This window comes from Anolis carolinensis, chromosome 2 (genome assembly GCF_035594765.1).
Source record: "Anolis carolinensis isolate JA03-04 chromosome 2, rAnoCar3.1.pri, whole genome shotgun sequence".
Taxonomy (NCBI): domain Eukaryota; kingdom Metazoa; phylum Chordata; class Lepidosauria; order Squamata; family Dactyloidae; genus Anolis; species Anolis carolinensis.
In genome coordinates this window covers 127,535,026-127,551,092 of record NC_085842.1, presented here as the reverse complement: position 1 = coordinate 127,551,092, position 16,067 = coordinate 127,535,026, and the positions used below count along the sequence as shown (strand labels likewise).

Genomic DNA, 16,067 nt, shown 5'->3' with positions numbered 1-16,067 from the left:
CATAAGTTCATGTTTCCATTGTTGAGTTTTTAAAATTTATTTCAGAATTTGCACTAGAATAAGACATATGGGCTTGTTTCTAAACTCTAAATATTCAAAGGCTGAATTTGCCACACAGAACAAGGCAGCAGTGTTCAAAATGGGTCTTCTTTTACCGAATTACATTCAGCTTAAAGGAACAACCTTACTCAAGCCCACGTGGAAGTAAATCACACTTTCAGTTGAACTTACTTTTCTAATGGGACCTGGTAAAAGTTGGGCTGTCAGTCTAGTTTTGTACTTTTATTTGGTTGTACACAGGTTTTATTTATGAATTTTATATAATTACTTTATTTTTATAGAATCACTAACAAAACACAATCCCAGAATAAAATCTCCTCTCTTTCTATCTCACTCCTAGGTTATTTTGAGTAAAATATGGCCAGAAGCAAGATGAGCTATTATTATAGTGGTCTCAACCTTCTACTCTGTCATTATGTACTTTACCTTGGTTCATTTACAACCTGCAAGCAAGCAGAATTTCCATAGGCATTGCAGAAAGGGGAACAAAAATCCCATTGCAGAGCTATGTGTACCCAATATACCTCTGGCTGTCTTTCAATTTTAACACATTCAAGAAAATGCTAATATGGCTTTAAAAATGGACAGTTGTGTATATTTTTCACTTTTGTGCAGAATTTTACAGAAAGGTGTATAAAATAGATCCATTATGTATACCAGTGAAATGAAATTCACGTCTGTAAAATATAAATGCATTACAATGAATATACTATCCTGTAGAGCCTAGATAGTTTATACAACCCTTTACATTTTATTTTAACAATCATTTTGGATTATCTAACATAGATGAAACAGCTGAAAGAAGGGTTAAATAATGTTGCAGTTTTCTAAATTTTCGCCTAACAATGTAAATAAATTCTATAGGCGAAGCAGTCATGTTAAGAGAACTGCAAGGAGAAGAGCAGGGAATATCTATCGGTTGAAAACCAATAGTAAAGGACACATTATGTTTCTAATATATTAAAGGAGTTTTTCTAAGTATTATTTTTCTTGGTCCAATAAGTAAGTATGTGGCTATTTGCTGTTCCATTTTCAGGAATGTTCAATGAGAGTTGTTCTTCCATCCAGGGATGTTGAATTCCACCTTCAGTGCCACAGTACTGTCCTTGGGACGTAGCACTTCCTTCTGGATCAAGCAAAGGCGGGCAAAGTGCAGTCCCAGGGCTGTTTGAAGTCCCCAAGCCTGTTTTCAAGAAATCAACTCTTTGGACTTATCTTTAACTAGTTTCCTTTACTCATAAGTGAGCTGCCTCTCATGAGAGATTCCAGAGATAGCATTTTTTAAATTCACTGCTTAGCATAAAAGGATGCTCCATTTTTAAATCCAGAAGTGGACATCTCACCATTCCTGGGTTTTTTTGTTTTTTTTTGGGGGGGGGGAGGGGGCAGTCTCTGTGGCTCTCTGAACAGCAAAATGGCCCAATAGTTGCTCACCCTATATTTAGAGCATCTATGTATTTGTAACTGAGAATGGTATGTGAAATCAGGTCTATGTAGAAACATTAGGATTGGGTGCGTTGTTGTTGTTGTTGTTGTTGTTGTTGTTGTTGTTGTTGTTGCAAGAACCTTAATACAGGTTGAGCAGGCCTGATCTGAAATACTTGGGACCAGGAGTGTTTTGGAATGGGACACACCCACATTTTTGGAATATTTGTATTTGCATATCTGTACATAATGATATATCTTGGAGATGAAACCCAAGTCTAAACTTGAAATTCATTGATGTTTCATATATCCTTATACACATAGCCTGAAGGTAATTTTATACAGTAATTTTAATAATTTTGTGCATGAAACAAAGCTTGTGTACACTGAGCCATCAGAAGACAAAGGTGACCAAGTGGTCAATTTTGGATTTTGGAGTATTTCTGATTTCAAATTCCAGATAAGGGATGCTACACTTGTAGCTCTTATGACAACACTTTTCACCCATTTAATGGTTTCGGGTTGTGATCTTATAACTACTTTTACATTAATACTGAGTCATATCACTAATTTTTATATTCTGAAAAATGAGATTCTGAAACAATATCACTTTGTAACTTAGTAAAGCATAACCTGAGTGTCAGTAACTATCACTCCCTTTCTTAAGTATAAAACCAATTGTATGGCTTGTAGACACCAGCATAATTTGTATAATAGACACTTTGCACATTCTTTGAAGTTTTACCACATGAAGAATTTTGGAGAACTGAACAGTTTCTGCAGCATTCTGTGACCATCAGTTTCTATTAAGTTAGCATAATTTTCAACATTTTCCCTCAGATAGGTTAAAGTAGCTTTTGATTGTTACAAGCTGACCAAAGAGGACTAATAGAGTGTGGCAATAAGACACTATTAAATAGATATTTAAGACATATTTATATGTTAAATAAGTAAGTATGGAGCAGCAACTGCATGCACTTTAAAAGGTGAATTTTGCTGAGCACAGAAAAAATTATGAAAACCCTCCAGAAATAATAAATACTAGAAAAAGGATCATGAACTAATGCCTCATTCCTCAATTTTAGGAAACCTTTACCTTCCTTTAAATACAGCAGCACCAAAAACACCACCATGTCCACTGTATTTAGTTTCTTGGATTTTACCTGCATTGAACAACAAGATGAACAGCCATAATGATTTTTTTCCTGCTGGAATCTTATTTTCCTCTGCTTCCACATCTTTATCCAAGCTAAATCACTGAGTTGACTAGAAATGTAAACTGGAGTTTTAAAACCATCTGGAAAGGCTGTTTTGAAACAGGATGGGACCACTGTATTCTGTATTAGATTTGTGGAGCAGATGAACTGTATGTGAAAATGCTGTTGAGAAGAAATGAATTATTTAATGTTGCAACGGGGAGCTGCTACACATGTCTTTCATTTCAATTTACCTTATTGACATCCATTCGTAGTTTTTCATTGTTGGCACTGGCAGCTCTTTCTGCTGCTTTCTTCTGACGCTGTGGTCCTCTGCCAAAGAAGATGTAGTTGACCAATGCATACTCAAGGAGGGCCATGAACACAAAGACAAAACACCCCATCAGATACATGTCAATGGCTTTCACATAGGGAATTTTGGGCAGTGTTTCTCGCAGATGAGTGTTGATGGTTGTCATTGTGAGCACCGTTGTGATCCCTGGATAAAGTGTAATAAATGCCAGTTTAGTCTATTCATTTAAAAAAAGAAAATGATCACTAAAAGTTATACTGAATGAAATAATTTATTTACAACACATTGTAAATAAATTACAACACATTGGTTAGAATCCTTTATGGGAGGTACCTCTTTGTAAGTAGACCTATGTATGTATGAATAAGAACTGGTTAGTTTCATAATATCCATATCCAGTAGAGGGTTGCTATTATGCAACAGGCTGGCAAAATATGGACATTACACACTGATGCATACCAGACACACTTGCCAGTGTCCCAATATATATCTTGTCAGCATCCCAATATATAATTCACTAACTCTTCCATTTTGACTTCTGGTTTAAATTCCTGGAGTTACTTCTTTTAAAAAACGAGGCCTGAAGACCCAATCTGGAACTTGAAATAAGGCTCTACTATTTCTCCTTTAGTTCTATGAAACATTTAAGATGGCTTTTTAAAAATGCATAGATTTGTAACTTTAGCTGGAGCGCAAGAAACAGGACTAAAGGAAACACAGGCATGATTTTAAACCTTACTCCTGCCGAGTTCAGCGTCTACCGATTTATTTTTCTTTGCAGAATTTAAAGACAAAGAGATTTAGATCACATGGTGAATTTTCATTACGAACCAAGGAAGCTGCCTTATATTGATTCAGATCATGGACTTTATTGCATGCAAGTCCCCCCCCCCCCCCATTTTATCTCCTTTTTCACATGCTAGCAAAACAGAGTCCCTCAGCAGCCATCCTATGACACACAATGGCTTCTAGCAGCCACTTGTGAGAATACATCTTACCAGCTTGCAAAAATGGAGAGAAAACCTGAAGAAAGAGGGGGGAAGCGGGAAGAAGACAGGGGAAGGGTGTGGGATAACTGGCTATCCCCAAACATGGGTCTTACTTGGGGAAGACGGGTCCCCACTCTTCCAAACACTTTCCCCTGCTTTCCACTTCCTTCCTGCCCGTGGGATAATGTCTCATGATTCATCTAGCTCAGGGATACATACTTCTGGGAGCATTTGTCTCGAAGTTCAGATAGAAATCTTGCTCAATCTTACTGGGAGAAGGGAGGAACTAACATGTCACTTTTTAAAATGCAGACCATGTACCATCACAATTTGATGAATGTGCATGACTAGCAAGATCAATAAATGTAGCAGTGAGGCACAGGTCATTTTGCCTTAATTCTAGCGGCTAAGAAAAGGCCATCCTTTCACACCAACTGCAACAAGTCTGGCCTCTAGTGATAGAATAGAAGGAAGATTCTGTTGGATTGACCTCCCCACATCCAGCTACACATTTGTCCTTGTGTTTTCGGTCTTTTAGATCAAAAACCTGAGAGCAGGGGACTGTCAAATTAAAAATGTGTAAGCCACTCTAAGAACTATTTAATTGAAGGATTAAGTATAAATGCTATAAACAAACGAAGAAAAAACCAAAGACTATAGTTACCATGCAACCCCTTTATCTACAGATTCAATATTCACAGTTTCACTTATCCATGCTCCAAAGATATTTGTGAGACTCTCTAGGTCCTCCAGTATGATTTCATGATATGCTTCCAGCCCAAATATAATCAGATGATAGTGTTCACTCTAACCCATAGTTTTAGGTATTCCCCAGGGTCTTGGAATGAATCTCCCGTGGATATGGGAGATGTATTGTAATTAATTCAGAGGTAGTATTGCTTAATTTTTAGCTGAACTATCATTATTAGAATGCAAAACCCCCATACAGTCCAACTGAGTAAAAGCACATGCTTTTACTTTGACTCAGTCACTTCAGGAAGTTTGAAACCACTTTATTTATGTAAGCTAACAGATAGTGTTCCACTGCTTAAAATTGCATAAACTTTAAAAGGAATACAAATATCTACAGCACAGTAAGTATAAGTGCAGCAGCATTGCTTACCTAATGCCACTCTTGCAGCGGAAGCATCATAATTTATCCAGAATGAAACCCATGAAAGAATAGTGATCAAAATGGAAGGCATATATGTCTGCAGAATGAAGTAGCCAATATTTCTCTTAAGTTTAAAACTGAGGGACAGCCTTGGGTAGGAACCTACAACAAAAAGAGCAATATTTTAAAGGCCATTATTAAACTCTGCAACCTTGAGAGCTATTTATATTTTAACTGAGTTATTCTGACAGAGCAGAAGTGATAGGTAAAATAAATATATTAAAATAAAATCTCTTATTCAACAATGAGAAATGCCCATTTCTCAAATCTATTTTGCTAACACTTATCTATAAATACAACAAAGCTATGCAGTGGCCTAACTTCTAACTTTATGGCCTCTGCAAGTTTGACAGTTCTCCTGAAACCACTGTAAATTCCAAGTTGAGAAATTCAGAATGCCTAGAGAGATCTAGTCAGTAAAATACCAGTGTCTTTATAAAACGCTTTCATATTGAAACACTCCCTTTACAAACCTGTTGAGAAAACAACTTTCTTAGTGATCAGTTTGTATTCAACAATGGAAAACTGTGGAAGTTCAATCTTTGTCACTCCTGTAACTGCATTGTCTCCTCCACGCCAGTAAAATTCAATATCATCTGTTGTGTAGCCATCTGCAAAACAAAACAAAAAACAAAAAAGAAAGAAAGAAAGAAGAGAAAAGAGAAGAGAAGAAGAAAAGAAAAGAGAGAGAAAAGGGAAAGCTTTAGAGATATATTGGTTCCAAGAATAATTCAGCCATTTTACTTGGAAAATTGTAAATATTTACCTAAAATAAAAAGGAATATATTCAGAGATCAAGATCCAATGGTATATTTTCATATCTAATGTGAACTGTGGATTTGTGCCCTTCCCTCTCCTGTTGACTCTTTTCAGAAATCAAGACTAGAATGTTTTGCAATCTGAGAAAGATGCTTGGGGCCTGAAGGAGAAAAGGGTGTTCACCTCTTCTGATGGAAGCAGTGAGATTCAGGGTGCTTTCAGACAGCGCCAAAATCCATGTTTTAGAACTGTGTAAAAAAATCCTGGGACCTGACAGCAGGTCGACACACAGTCCCTTGCCATCCTCATGCCTTCCTCTGTAGCAGGTCAAGATAGAGGGCAGATGGGGGACATGTGGTGGAAGTGTTTTTTGAAAAGAAATTCACTCTGTGAAGTGCTGGACTGTATATGCACACATACAAATTAAGATTATAAAGTGTAAAATAAAGAGTTTCAGACAGTTCTAATTGCTTTCCATTTGTGCTTATTTTGAACCACCTGTGTGTCCTTTTGTAAGCCCGATCAGCTGATCAGCAGTTTTGGGCTTTTTAAAAGCACACGTATGCTGGAGCAGTCTACACAGGGGGGAGGAAAGAAAGCACATATTTTCTGTGACTGCAGGGATATACAGACATGTGGAAATTCATGTCTTGGAAGAAATTTCAATAATGAATCCTATGATGCATAGGATGCATCCAAATGAAGATACAACTCTTCTTTTGAACTGATATTATAAATTCTTGTCCTCTAAAGAGCTTTGCATATGGATGGTGATAAATAATTGTATGCAAACAAATAGTAAATATCTGGCTGCTGATGAACAGGTTAAACATTGAAAATGCCATGTTTTCCCTTCCTGATCCATTGGCACACCTACACTAGTACTACAGCCATGATGCAAGAACTGGTCTTCAACTGCACACTTGCCAAATGTGATAGACTATAACCCCCATCATTCCTCCGGCAGGGCAATGTTGGTAGCAGTGCTGGTGTCTTGGACACAAGAAGCAAAACCAGCTTGAAGGTCAATGTGAATACTTAAAAACTAAAGCAACTTTTAAAAAAAGTTGTTTTTTGTCATCAAATTGGATTGTCAGAAAGCAATCATGAAAAGTGAGAAATGACAGGTCTGTTGAGCTGTAAATGAGATATTGAGATATTTTCTTCTGGTGTTTCTTCTTCAAGTCCATCTCTCTGCAGCAATGACAGCTTATACCACCTGTACATTTCTGCAGTCCTCACTGTTGTGGAGTACAGTATTGCAAGAAGCAATGTACAACCTTATTTACCAAGCTGAATTGGCATCACAGTTACTAAATTCCACATTCCTTAACAAAGACTGGTATCTTAGCCATCACATCACAAAAACATGGAAAAGAATGCCAGAAATGACAAGGGAAAGTTTTAGCTGGATCTACACTGCCAAATTATATAATATGAACCACATTATATGGTCAGTGAGACCCATATAATACAGTTTGAATTGCATTGAACTACATTATTTTCATTATTTGGCAGTGTAGCCCCAGCCTATGAAGCACCTGTTGCTATTTGTAACAGGAATATATCAATAAGAACCTTGAGTTTTAGATTTATAGCTGAAATGGCAACTTCTCTGATCCAATTCATGAATTGTGTCCCCTGAAGCCGCCCTGAGTCCCCTGATGGGTGAGAAGGGCAGGGTAGAAATGATGTAATAAATAATAATATAATTGTACAGCACACAAACCCAATGTGGTGCTGCTGAGCTACAAAAAAATATTAAATTTAAATTGTTTACTCTTGTTTCCACACAATCTAACAAACACATTTAGCAAATAATCATAGTCATGTTGAATCCTCAGTACCAGATAGAGCACTTCAGATCCACATTAAGCAAGGAAACAAATGGCTAAAATCAGAGGCTCCTCTTTAGCTTCTCTGTGAATAGCAATTCAGCAGCTGTTCTGAGCCGTTTAATGCCTTTTACCTCTCCACTCATTGCTACAACTGATTTAATTCTATACTAAAGCACAAGAAAAATTCCATACACCCACAATTTATGCATTCTCTCTATTGTACAGCTGTTGGTCTCTCCGGAGACATTCTTAAAATTATTTTCTCCCTGAAATACTGATTTCACAGGCAAGTAGTTCTTTTGGGTACATGGTATAAAGAGCTTGGCAGGGAAACAGACACAATGATGCCAATGAATTTCATTTCCACATCCCCCCCACCCCAGTTCGTTACCTGTATCATTCAGCTGTTATGTGAAAGAGGCCACCAACACACTGTGTCATACTGAGTTAACCATATGATTAACTAAAGAAAAGCTAGAAACATTATTTCATGACTTGACTCTTAATTCTGTTCCCATTAGAGGTGAAAAGAGGCAAAACATTTCCTAGCAGTTTTTTTTAATTTTACAAAATTATTAAAGATTTTGAATGTGTGAAATATGTACCAAAACTATACCAATTTGGCATTCCAAGGTGCATTTGCAAAGAAGTTAGTCCAACAATTTAGTCTAAAAATATCTTTGAATAAAAGTTGTAATTCAAAGATTGCTATGATAACAGTAGAATTGGTGGTTTTCTTCCTATTCCATTCCCTGCCCTTCAGCTTTCTGTATCATCCTCAAAGCATCTTCTGAGTGCCTTCCAGAGGAACTTGGGGAGCCCAGCAGTACCAAGATTCATCTCCTAGAAATTCTGCAAATTGAACAATTTCCCTGAATAGAACCTTACCCACCCACAATTTTGGCTCTAATTTTTGTGAATGGCCTATATATATGTACATAGACAAACATCACTGCAGCTGTTTCCTGAAAACACCAGTTCTTTGCAGTCATTAAAGCAAGGGAACAGTCTGGTCTCAATACGAAATAATGTTTCATACACAAGCCTTGGAATTCTCATCTAAAACAAAATTCAGTGAATGAACCATTCATTTTTTAAGGATTAACTGGGTCATTATATTTAATCCTTCCTTAAACTGGTGGACATGTGTTCTGCGTGGCTGTAACATTTCCAGTGGATTTGTGTCGCATTCTGTTTACTTGCTTCTTAAAGGATTGGATAACCTAGTATGTGTTATGGGGGAAGAGCAACCAACTCCACTGCATTCTAAAATGGACAACCTCTTTATTTTCCCAGTAATCTTAGGCCCCTTATACTCTGCCATATAAAATCCACATTATCTGCTTTGTACTTGATTATATGGCAGTGTAGACTAAGATAATCGAGGTCAAATCAGGTAGATTTTCTGCTATGATAACTTGGATTATCTGGCAGTGTAGAAAGGGCCTTAGGCCCCTTCCACACAGCTATATAAAATCCACATTGAACTGGATTATATGGCAATGTGGACTCAGATAATCCAGTTCAAAGCAGAAATTCTGGATTATCTGCCTTGCTATTCTGGGTTATATGGCTGTGTGGAAGGGCTCTCAGGGCGAATCCACACAGCGCCCAAAATGCGCGAGCTTGCACACTTTACTTGAGGTGTCCAAACGACATCTCAGGTAAAAGCAAATTAATTTGGGACAAAGCAGATTGGACACCTGGTGAGCTCTGTGTGGATTGGACCTGGGGATCACATCACATGACTTTCGGGCCCAATCCACACAGCTGTCTCAGGATTTCTAGGCTACTGGAGTCCGGAAAACCCAATATAGCATCCAGCCCCTCCCAACGCCCCACAAAAAGGGCTAAATATTAAAAACCACTTATCTGGCCACCATTAAATTGGTGCCGGAGCTCTCCTGGCACATCATTTCAATGCGTCAGGAGAGCTCTGACACTATTTGAGTGGCAGCCGGATAAGTAGTTTTTACTTTTGGGGTGGGGGGTGTGGTGGGGGAGGTTCTTTCATGTCTGGACACCCCCCCAAAAGCGTGGGTTTTGTGGGGAGGTGCATGGACTTTAACCCACACCCAATTGGGTTTCTTAAACCAAATTGGGCATGGATTACATGCCTGTATGAAACCAGCCTCAGATGCACCAATATAAACTGATTCAATATATTCAGTGAGAAGTGCAAGCAGGCATATTCATCATGGAGGAATTGAGAAATGCTAGAAATCTGTAGATATAGGAGTATCTTCCATATCTTGTGTGATGCCAACATAAGAGAATAAAAACAACCTTGCTAGCTCAATATTGGATTACTTTCAGTCATCATTATGGTAACTAAACTTCAGACTCCTCCCTGTAATTGAAGCATTTGGATTCCTAAACTTTGATATCTTCATTTGGGAAGCATCTCAATGAGGTCCATTCCACACTGTCATATAATCCAGATTATCAAATCAGATAATCCACATTATTTGCTTTGAATAAGATTATATGAGTCTATACTGCTATATAATTCAGTTCAAAGCAGATAATCTGGATTTTATATGCCAGTGTAGAAGGGGCCTAAGTGCTACCAAACACCCTTTCCACACTGTCAGATAACCCAGGTTATCAAAGCTAAAAAAAATCCACATTATCTGATTTGAATTGGATTATCTTAGTCTATACTGCCATATAACTCAGTTCAACGCAGATAATGTGAGTTTTATACAGCTGTGTAGAAGAGGCCCTTTTTCTCTTATGCTAGCACGAAGAGGCACAAGAATTTGTAGTTATGTTTGCATAATTATTAACCAGGGTCAATTTGTTGTGTTCCTCTGCAGCTAGTGATTTGATGGCATATCTAAATTATGTCCCCCATGTGACAGTGGCAATGCCAGTTCCTTTCGAGACTGCCAGATAATACAAAATATCAAGGCAGATAATCCACATTACCTTTACATAATCAACATTATTTGAGTCTACATAGCCAGATAATTCAGTTCAAAGCAGATAATCTGGATTTTGTACAGCTATGTAAAAGGGGCCATAGATAGCAAGAGCCAAGGCCTTCAGCACCCCCCCCCCCCAAAGAAAACTACAGCAGCTCTATAGGAAACCTCCCTGTGTGCAGCTTGTCCAAAGCATGAAGTAGAAAGATGATCTCCATTCTTTGCAGAAACACTATGAGTAGGGACTATAGCCTTGAACACTGCTGTACAGAATTGGAAGAAAACATAGGAAATGCTACTTGAGTTCCCTGATACATAGTAAAAACAATTTACATGGACTTGTAAACTAGACAATGGTCAGAATCTGAAAAGATGACTTAGGCCCCCTTCTATATTGCCCTATATCTCAGGATCTGATCCTAGATTATCTGCTTTAAACATTATTATATGAATCTCCATCGCCAGATAATCTGGGATAAGAAGATAATCAGGGATCAGATCCTGGGATATAGGGGCAGTATGGAAGGGGCATTAATGTCTACCGACTAATGTGCAGAATTGCAAGTTAGACCTTCACTTACTTAAATTAGTGCAATTTGAACTTGTACAAGTGGCTTTCTGCACCGTTTTTTCTTCCATGGGAGCCCCTACTACCTGAATGCTACAGAAAGGATAAAAGGATGCTTCCAAAGAGCTGATAAAGAATGTGTATTCATGGGAATGGCTTCCTTCTTAACCACATGCATACCCTCATCTGTGGGGTCTCCAAACTATGGGGCTACCATGAAGAAGAAGACAAGGTCCATTTCTGCCAGTTCTGTAAGAAAGATCTAAATCTGTATCTGATCTATTCAGTTTCCATAAACATACTCAAAATTTTAGAATGCCTCCTTGCTTCATTGTAAATCCCTCAAAACCCATTGGTACACAGGTGAGGAGGAAAAAGGGTGATCATCTCCTTTACTTTTTGTGATACATATGTGTGTGTGCCTTTAAGATGTCTGTCAACTTACTGTGACCTTATGAATTCCCCAGGGCTTTCTCAGCCAAGGAACACTCAAGAACTGGTATGCCTTCCTTTGAAATACAGCCTACAACATATTATATTCCTCAGCAGACCTTCATCCAAGTATTAAACAGGCCTGACCCTGTTTAGCTTCCAAGATCAAATAGGATTTGGTTTCTCCGGGGTATCAAATCAAATTTTATTTGCATCAAGCCAGTGGCTGTTGCAATTATAACAAATCGAGTATATATCAGCAGACATGACCCAACATAAAAGCTTACTGGTACTAATGCAGAATCTGTTACCTTCAGGGAATCTGTTCTGATGCCCTTCAGATTCTGTTTTTATTAGATAGAGGGGAATCTATGACAAAGAATTGGCTGAAATCAGGGAAAGTCAGGCCATGAGGCATGTGCATCTCATTAAGAACACTCTATTTTCCTCCATAATTCAAAGATCTGTAAATCCCGTTACAGAAATAATAATATACTATCACTCAAGATGTATTTTCCCCACCAGGAAAAAGTATTCAAACTATAACATGCTATCTGGAGAGATGATGCTTTGGAACACAAAGAATTGGCATTTACAAAGTAGCAATTTAGCTGAAATGCTTGCCATCACAATCTGAACAAATGACACATACTTAGACTCATGTATAAACTGACCTCTGGTATTTCTCGAGGGTAGATTTTGAGGCCAAAATTATGGATTTGGATATGACCTGTGGATCAGTTGAGGGTCATTCTATGGAGAGGTGAAATTGTCAATGTTAACTTAGGGGACCAGCTGTCTCTAGCTACCATTGCCATTCCCCTGCCCAGGCATTCAAAAAGGGCAGAAGTGGCACCAAGGCAGAAAGAGTCGAGGGCTTTGGTGCTTCTTTTGGGTTCTCCTGGGATGGACTAAGCTTTTACTTTGCACCATCCTACTCAGAGAATGGATGATTCATTTTTATAAGACTTAAACTACAGTACTTACAATTATCAACCCAGATATTTTGGGTTAATTTTTTATTAAAATTTCTAGACTTATACATAAGTATATAAGGTAAGTATACCAAAGCTGAATTCCATCCTTCAAATAGAAAACAAAGCAAAACATCAGGCAAATGTCAATACGAAGGACTGTCTGATGCTGTTTATTGTTTTTATTTTATAAAAACAATATTTTATATACTTTTTGAATTGATACAGGATGATATTTTAAATAACAATGCAGTCAGCATCCTGCTATTGCGCCCCTTCTGATAAAAAGTGATGAGGATGCATTTTATTTCTCTTCTAAGGTTCCCAAATACTCCAGATGTGTTTTTGTACAATGTAATTAGTAATACACTAATAACTAAGGCTGACCAGGTCATTCAGCCTGGATTACACCCCAACCCACCCTGACCAGTTGCACATCTGGACATGATTTTGTGCAATTTTAATCCCTATCCAAGGTTACACAAACTGTTTTCAAAAGCCAAACAGCCATAATATCTGGCTTTGTCTGACTTTGATCTTCTGACCTAGTGTGACAGGGAACTCCCAGAGATATCTACAGGATCATACCTCAAAATACAACTTAAAATCCTTATTTTATAATGTCAGTTACAGCACCCCATTATATAACACAGTAAATAAGACATAAAGTCCTCATTCCAAATGTCTACTACAGGTCTGCCAGTATGCTCTCATGCCAGCTCCTTCACCACACCTCTAAAACAGAAAGAGTAACATCCTCTCATAGGGCTCATATAACTTAATCTAGACAAAGTGTTTTGAATCTCTGAAATGCACTGAATGAGTGCTAAGTATTATTGTTGATAATATCCTCACAAAGGACCTCTTCACCTGCTTTCTCCCTGGCAAATGCAATATAATTTAGCAGTGCAGCAATTCTGTGTAATTTAATGGGTTTTTCCACGTGGGAAGTTGAATACCTAGTACACTTTTTGCAAGAACAGGGCAATTTGAGATCTCATTTAAAAATATGTTATTAAGGATTTTTTTTCAAGCAAACTCCTTTTTGCTTAAGAAATAAGATTGTAGTGTTTTGTGCATTACAGCAAGAGTAACACATACACACATGAGGTATTTTTTTTTTTTAAAAAAAAAAAACATGTACCGGTACTTAGCATATCATACACAATATTTATTTTTGTATGCTATGTTAAGTGCATGGCTTTAAAAATCAATTTTGGAAAAAGTGCATGAGAGTAAGGAACTGTTTCATAACAAGACAAAAACTAGATATCTAGAATGGCAATATGTTCACTCCAAAGAATGTTTAGATATCAGGCAAGGATGTCTCCTGGGATTATGGTATGTAGTGTTTTGGGATGGAAAGAGTAAGTATGTGCCCTTTTGGCTAAAAGGTTCACCACCAAATTACTTACCATTCTATTTTCCATCCCAGCTCCAATTCAGGACAAAACAGATATGGCTAACAAGAAGGACTTAATTTTCATTTTAAAATGTTACCAAAGCTATCGTACTTAGTTGGTTCTGGACTCATTCCACATAGAAAATGCTTAGACTCTACAGACTCTTTCAACAATTCACCTTTTCTTTAAAATCCAGTGCTCACTCACACTCAAGAATGAAACAAGAGCTCTCTGGCAGGAAAGCAGCCCTTAATTTAAAATAAAGATATCTATTAACAGCTAATTGTGAATTCTTCATACTAAAAAAAAAAAGAACAGAACAATGCAGAAATAAATCAATAATCAATAAAAAGATAGCCCTGGTACTATCAGTGCAACACAAGATGATTAATGAAACTTAGCCAGTTAAATGAGGCACAACAATATCCTCAATCTCAACATTTGTCCATTACTAGACTAATATGTAATATCAATGTCTTCTCTCCTTTTAACTGCTCAGCAGGCTAATGTTGCAATGAATTAGAACAATGAACTGAACAAGTGAATAACATCTGGCAACTTTAATAATGCTGGCAGTGGAAATGCATTAGTGTTCCAGTTTCCTTAATTATTTCATAGTTATATCACAAATCTGAGTTGCAAGGAGGAAGTGTTCACAATCCAGAGTCATACTCAAGTCTCAAATTGCATTTCTGTTGATTCTTTTGTTTTTAAAAAAGCAAATTAACTGTGTGTCTGGAGAATTTCTTCACTCCGTTCACCAAGCTCTGTATTTTATAATTTGGGATTTGACACATATATTAAATGAGGGATGTTCACAAACTGGTATACCTAGCAACAGCTCCACTTATATTAAATTACATGATTCAGACCATTCAGATTTTTTTCTCTGCAAAGCTGGTTGTCTGAATTTATAAATCTAAGTCTAGCATGACTCTTCAATATGAAAAAAGATACCATGAGACGTTCTCCTTGTGTTGCCAATATAGTTTTCAAGGTGTACAGACTCATCAAGGTGTTAGAATAGTAACAAAAAATTTGGCAACAGCAACTATTTCAGATCCTGTGCGACACCAGCAACTGATGACCTGTATTTAGCAAGATTTTTTTTAAACCACTTAAGAAGGTCAACCTCCAAGTTGTCTCATCGCAGCAACTTAATTATGTCCATATGCAAATAAGTGTTACATAATGTTGCCTCCTGGCCTAGAAAAAGAGGATATCAACATGCAAATATTAATTAACAAGAAGCCAGTAATAATATCTTAGTGTCTCTCCAGACATAAAAGAAAACTGGCCTCAAAGTAAAAGATGGCACATTATGCAAAGAACACCACACTGGCTCACTTTTGATTGGGTATTAATACCCCATATCAACACCAAATAATATTAATAATGCAGCAATGAAACAAAGTAGTAGAGCTTTGGGTTTAGGAGCTGTTTGTGGAATACCAGGTCGTGATCTAATGAATCCTTAGAGCAGTATAAGCTTGATTGTGCTGAGATGAACCCCAAGTCCAGTTAAGCGTCTCAGACTCAACACAGTCTCACAACAATTTGGCAATCTATGGTTTACTTGACATAATCTTTCTTTCTGTTTTTCTGAAGATAAAAGCCAACCAAATACATAATACTGTCATTGCGATGACTTGCAAGCGGCTCTGCTAGTCAGTCATCGCTTTCAGCTTATTGATGCTCTTTTTGTAAACTGTATTCTCAGAAGAAATGTTTGAACAGCAGTTCTGAACTAGCAAGAGAGCCTTTGGGGCATAATTTGTGCTGTGAAAATGCCACCTGTCTGTGTGTCGAAGGCATTCTCCTTCCAGCTCACTGCATACCTACAGCATTTGGACACTCTACTTGAACTCTCACTCAGCAAATTAAATTAACTACCCATTCCCAAAAAGTCCCTGAACTCTTTGATAATGGAATAATAAAATACCCTTGCTTGTCGCTTACTGTCAGTAATATGACTCCTTCTGTGAAAACACTCATTTAGTTGTTCATAT

The 16,067-nt window shown here is 37.4% G+C and overlaps 1 protein-coding gene across 6 annotated transcripts in view; it reads right to left on the bottom strand.

The window, feature by feature from the left end:
- Positions 1-16,067, bottom strand: part of gabrb2 (gamma-aminobutyric acid type A receptor subunit beta2) — a 167,321-nt gene that overhangs the window by 22,462 nt on the left and 128,792 nt on the right. For all 6 annotated transcript variants that reach the window (XM_016995005.2, XM_016995003.2, XM_003215112.4 and 3 more), the window contains exons 7-9: positions 5,631-5,768; positions 5,107-5,259; positions 2,936-3,180 (exon numbers count right to left, since the gene is read on the bottom strand). In XM_016995005.2, the coding sequence (XP_016850494.1) occupies positions 2,936-3,180; positions 5,107-5,259; positions 5,631-5,768 (536 nt within the window). The remainder of the gene's footprint in view (positions 1-2,935; positions 3,181-5,106; positions 5,260-5,630; positions 5,769-16,067) is intronic.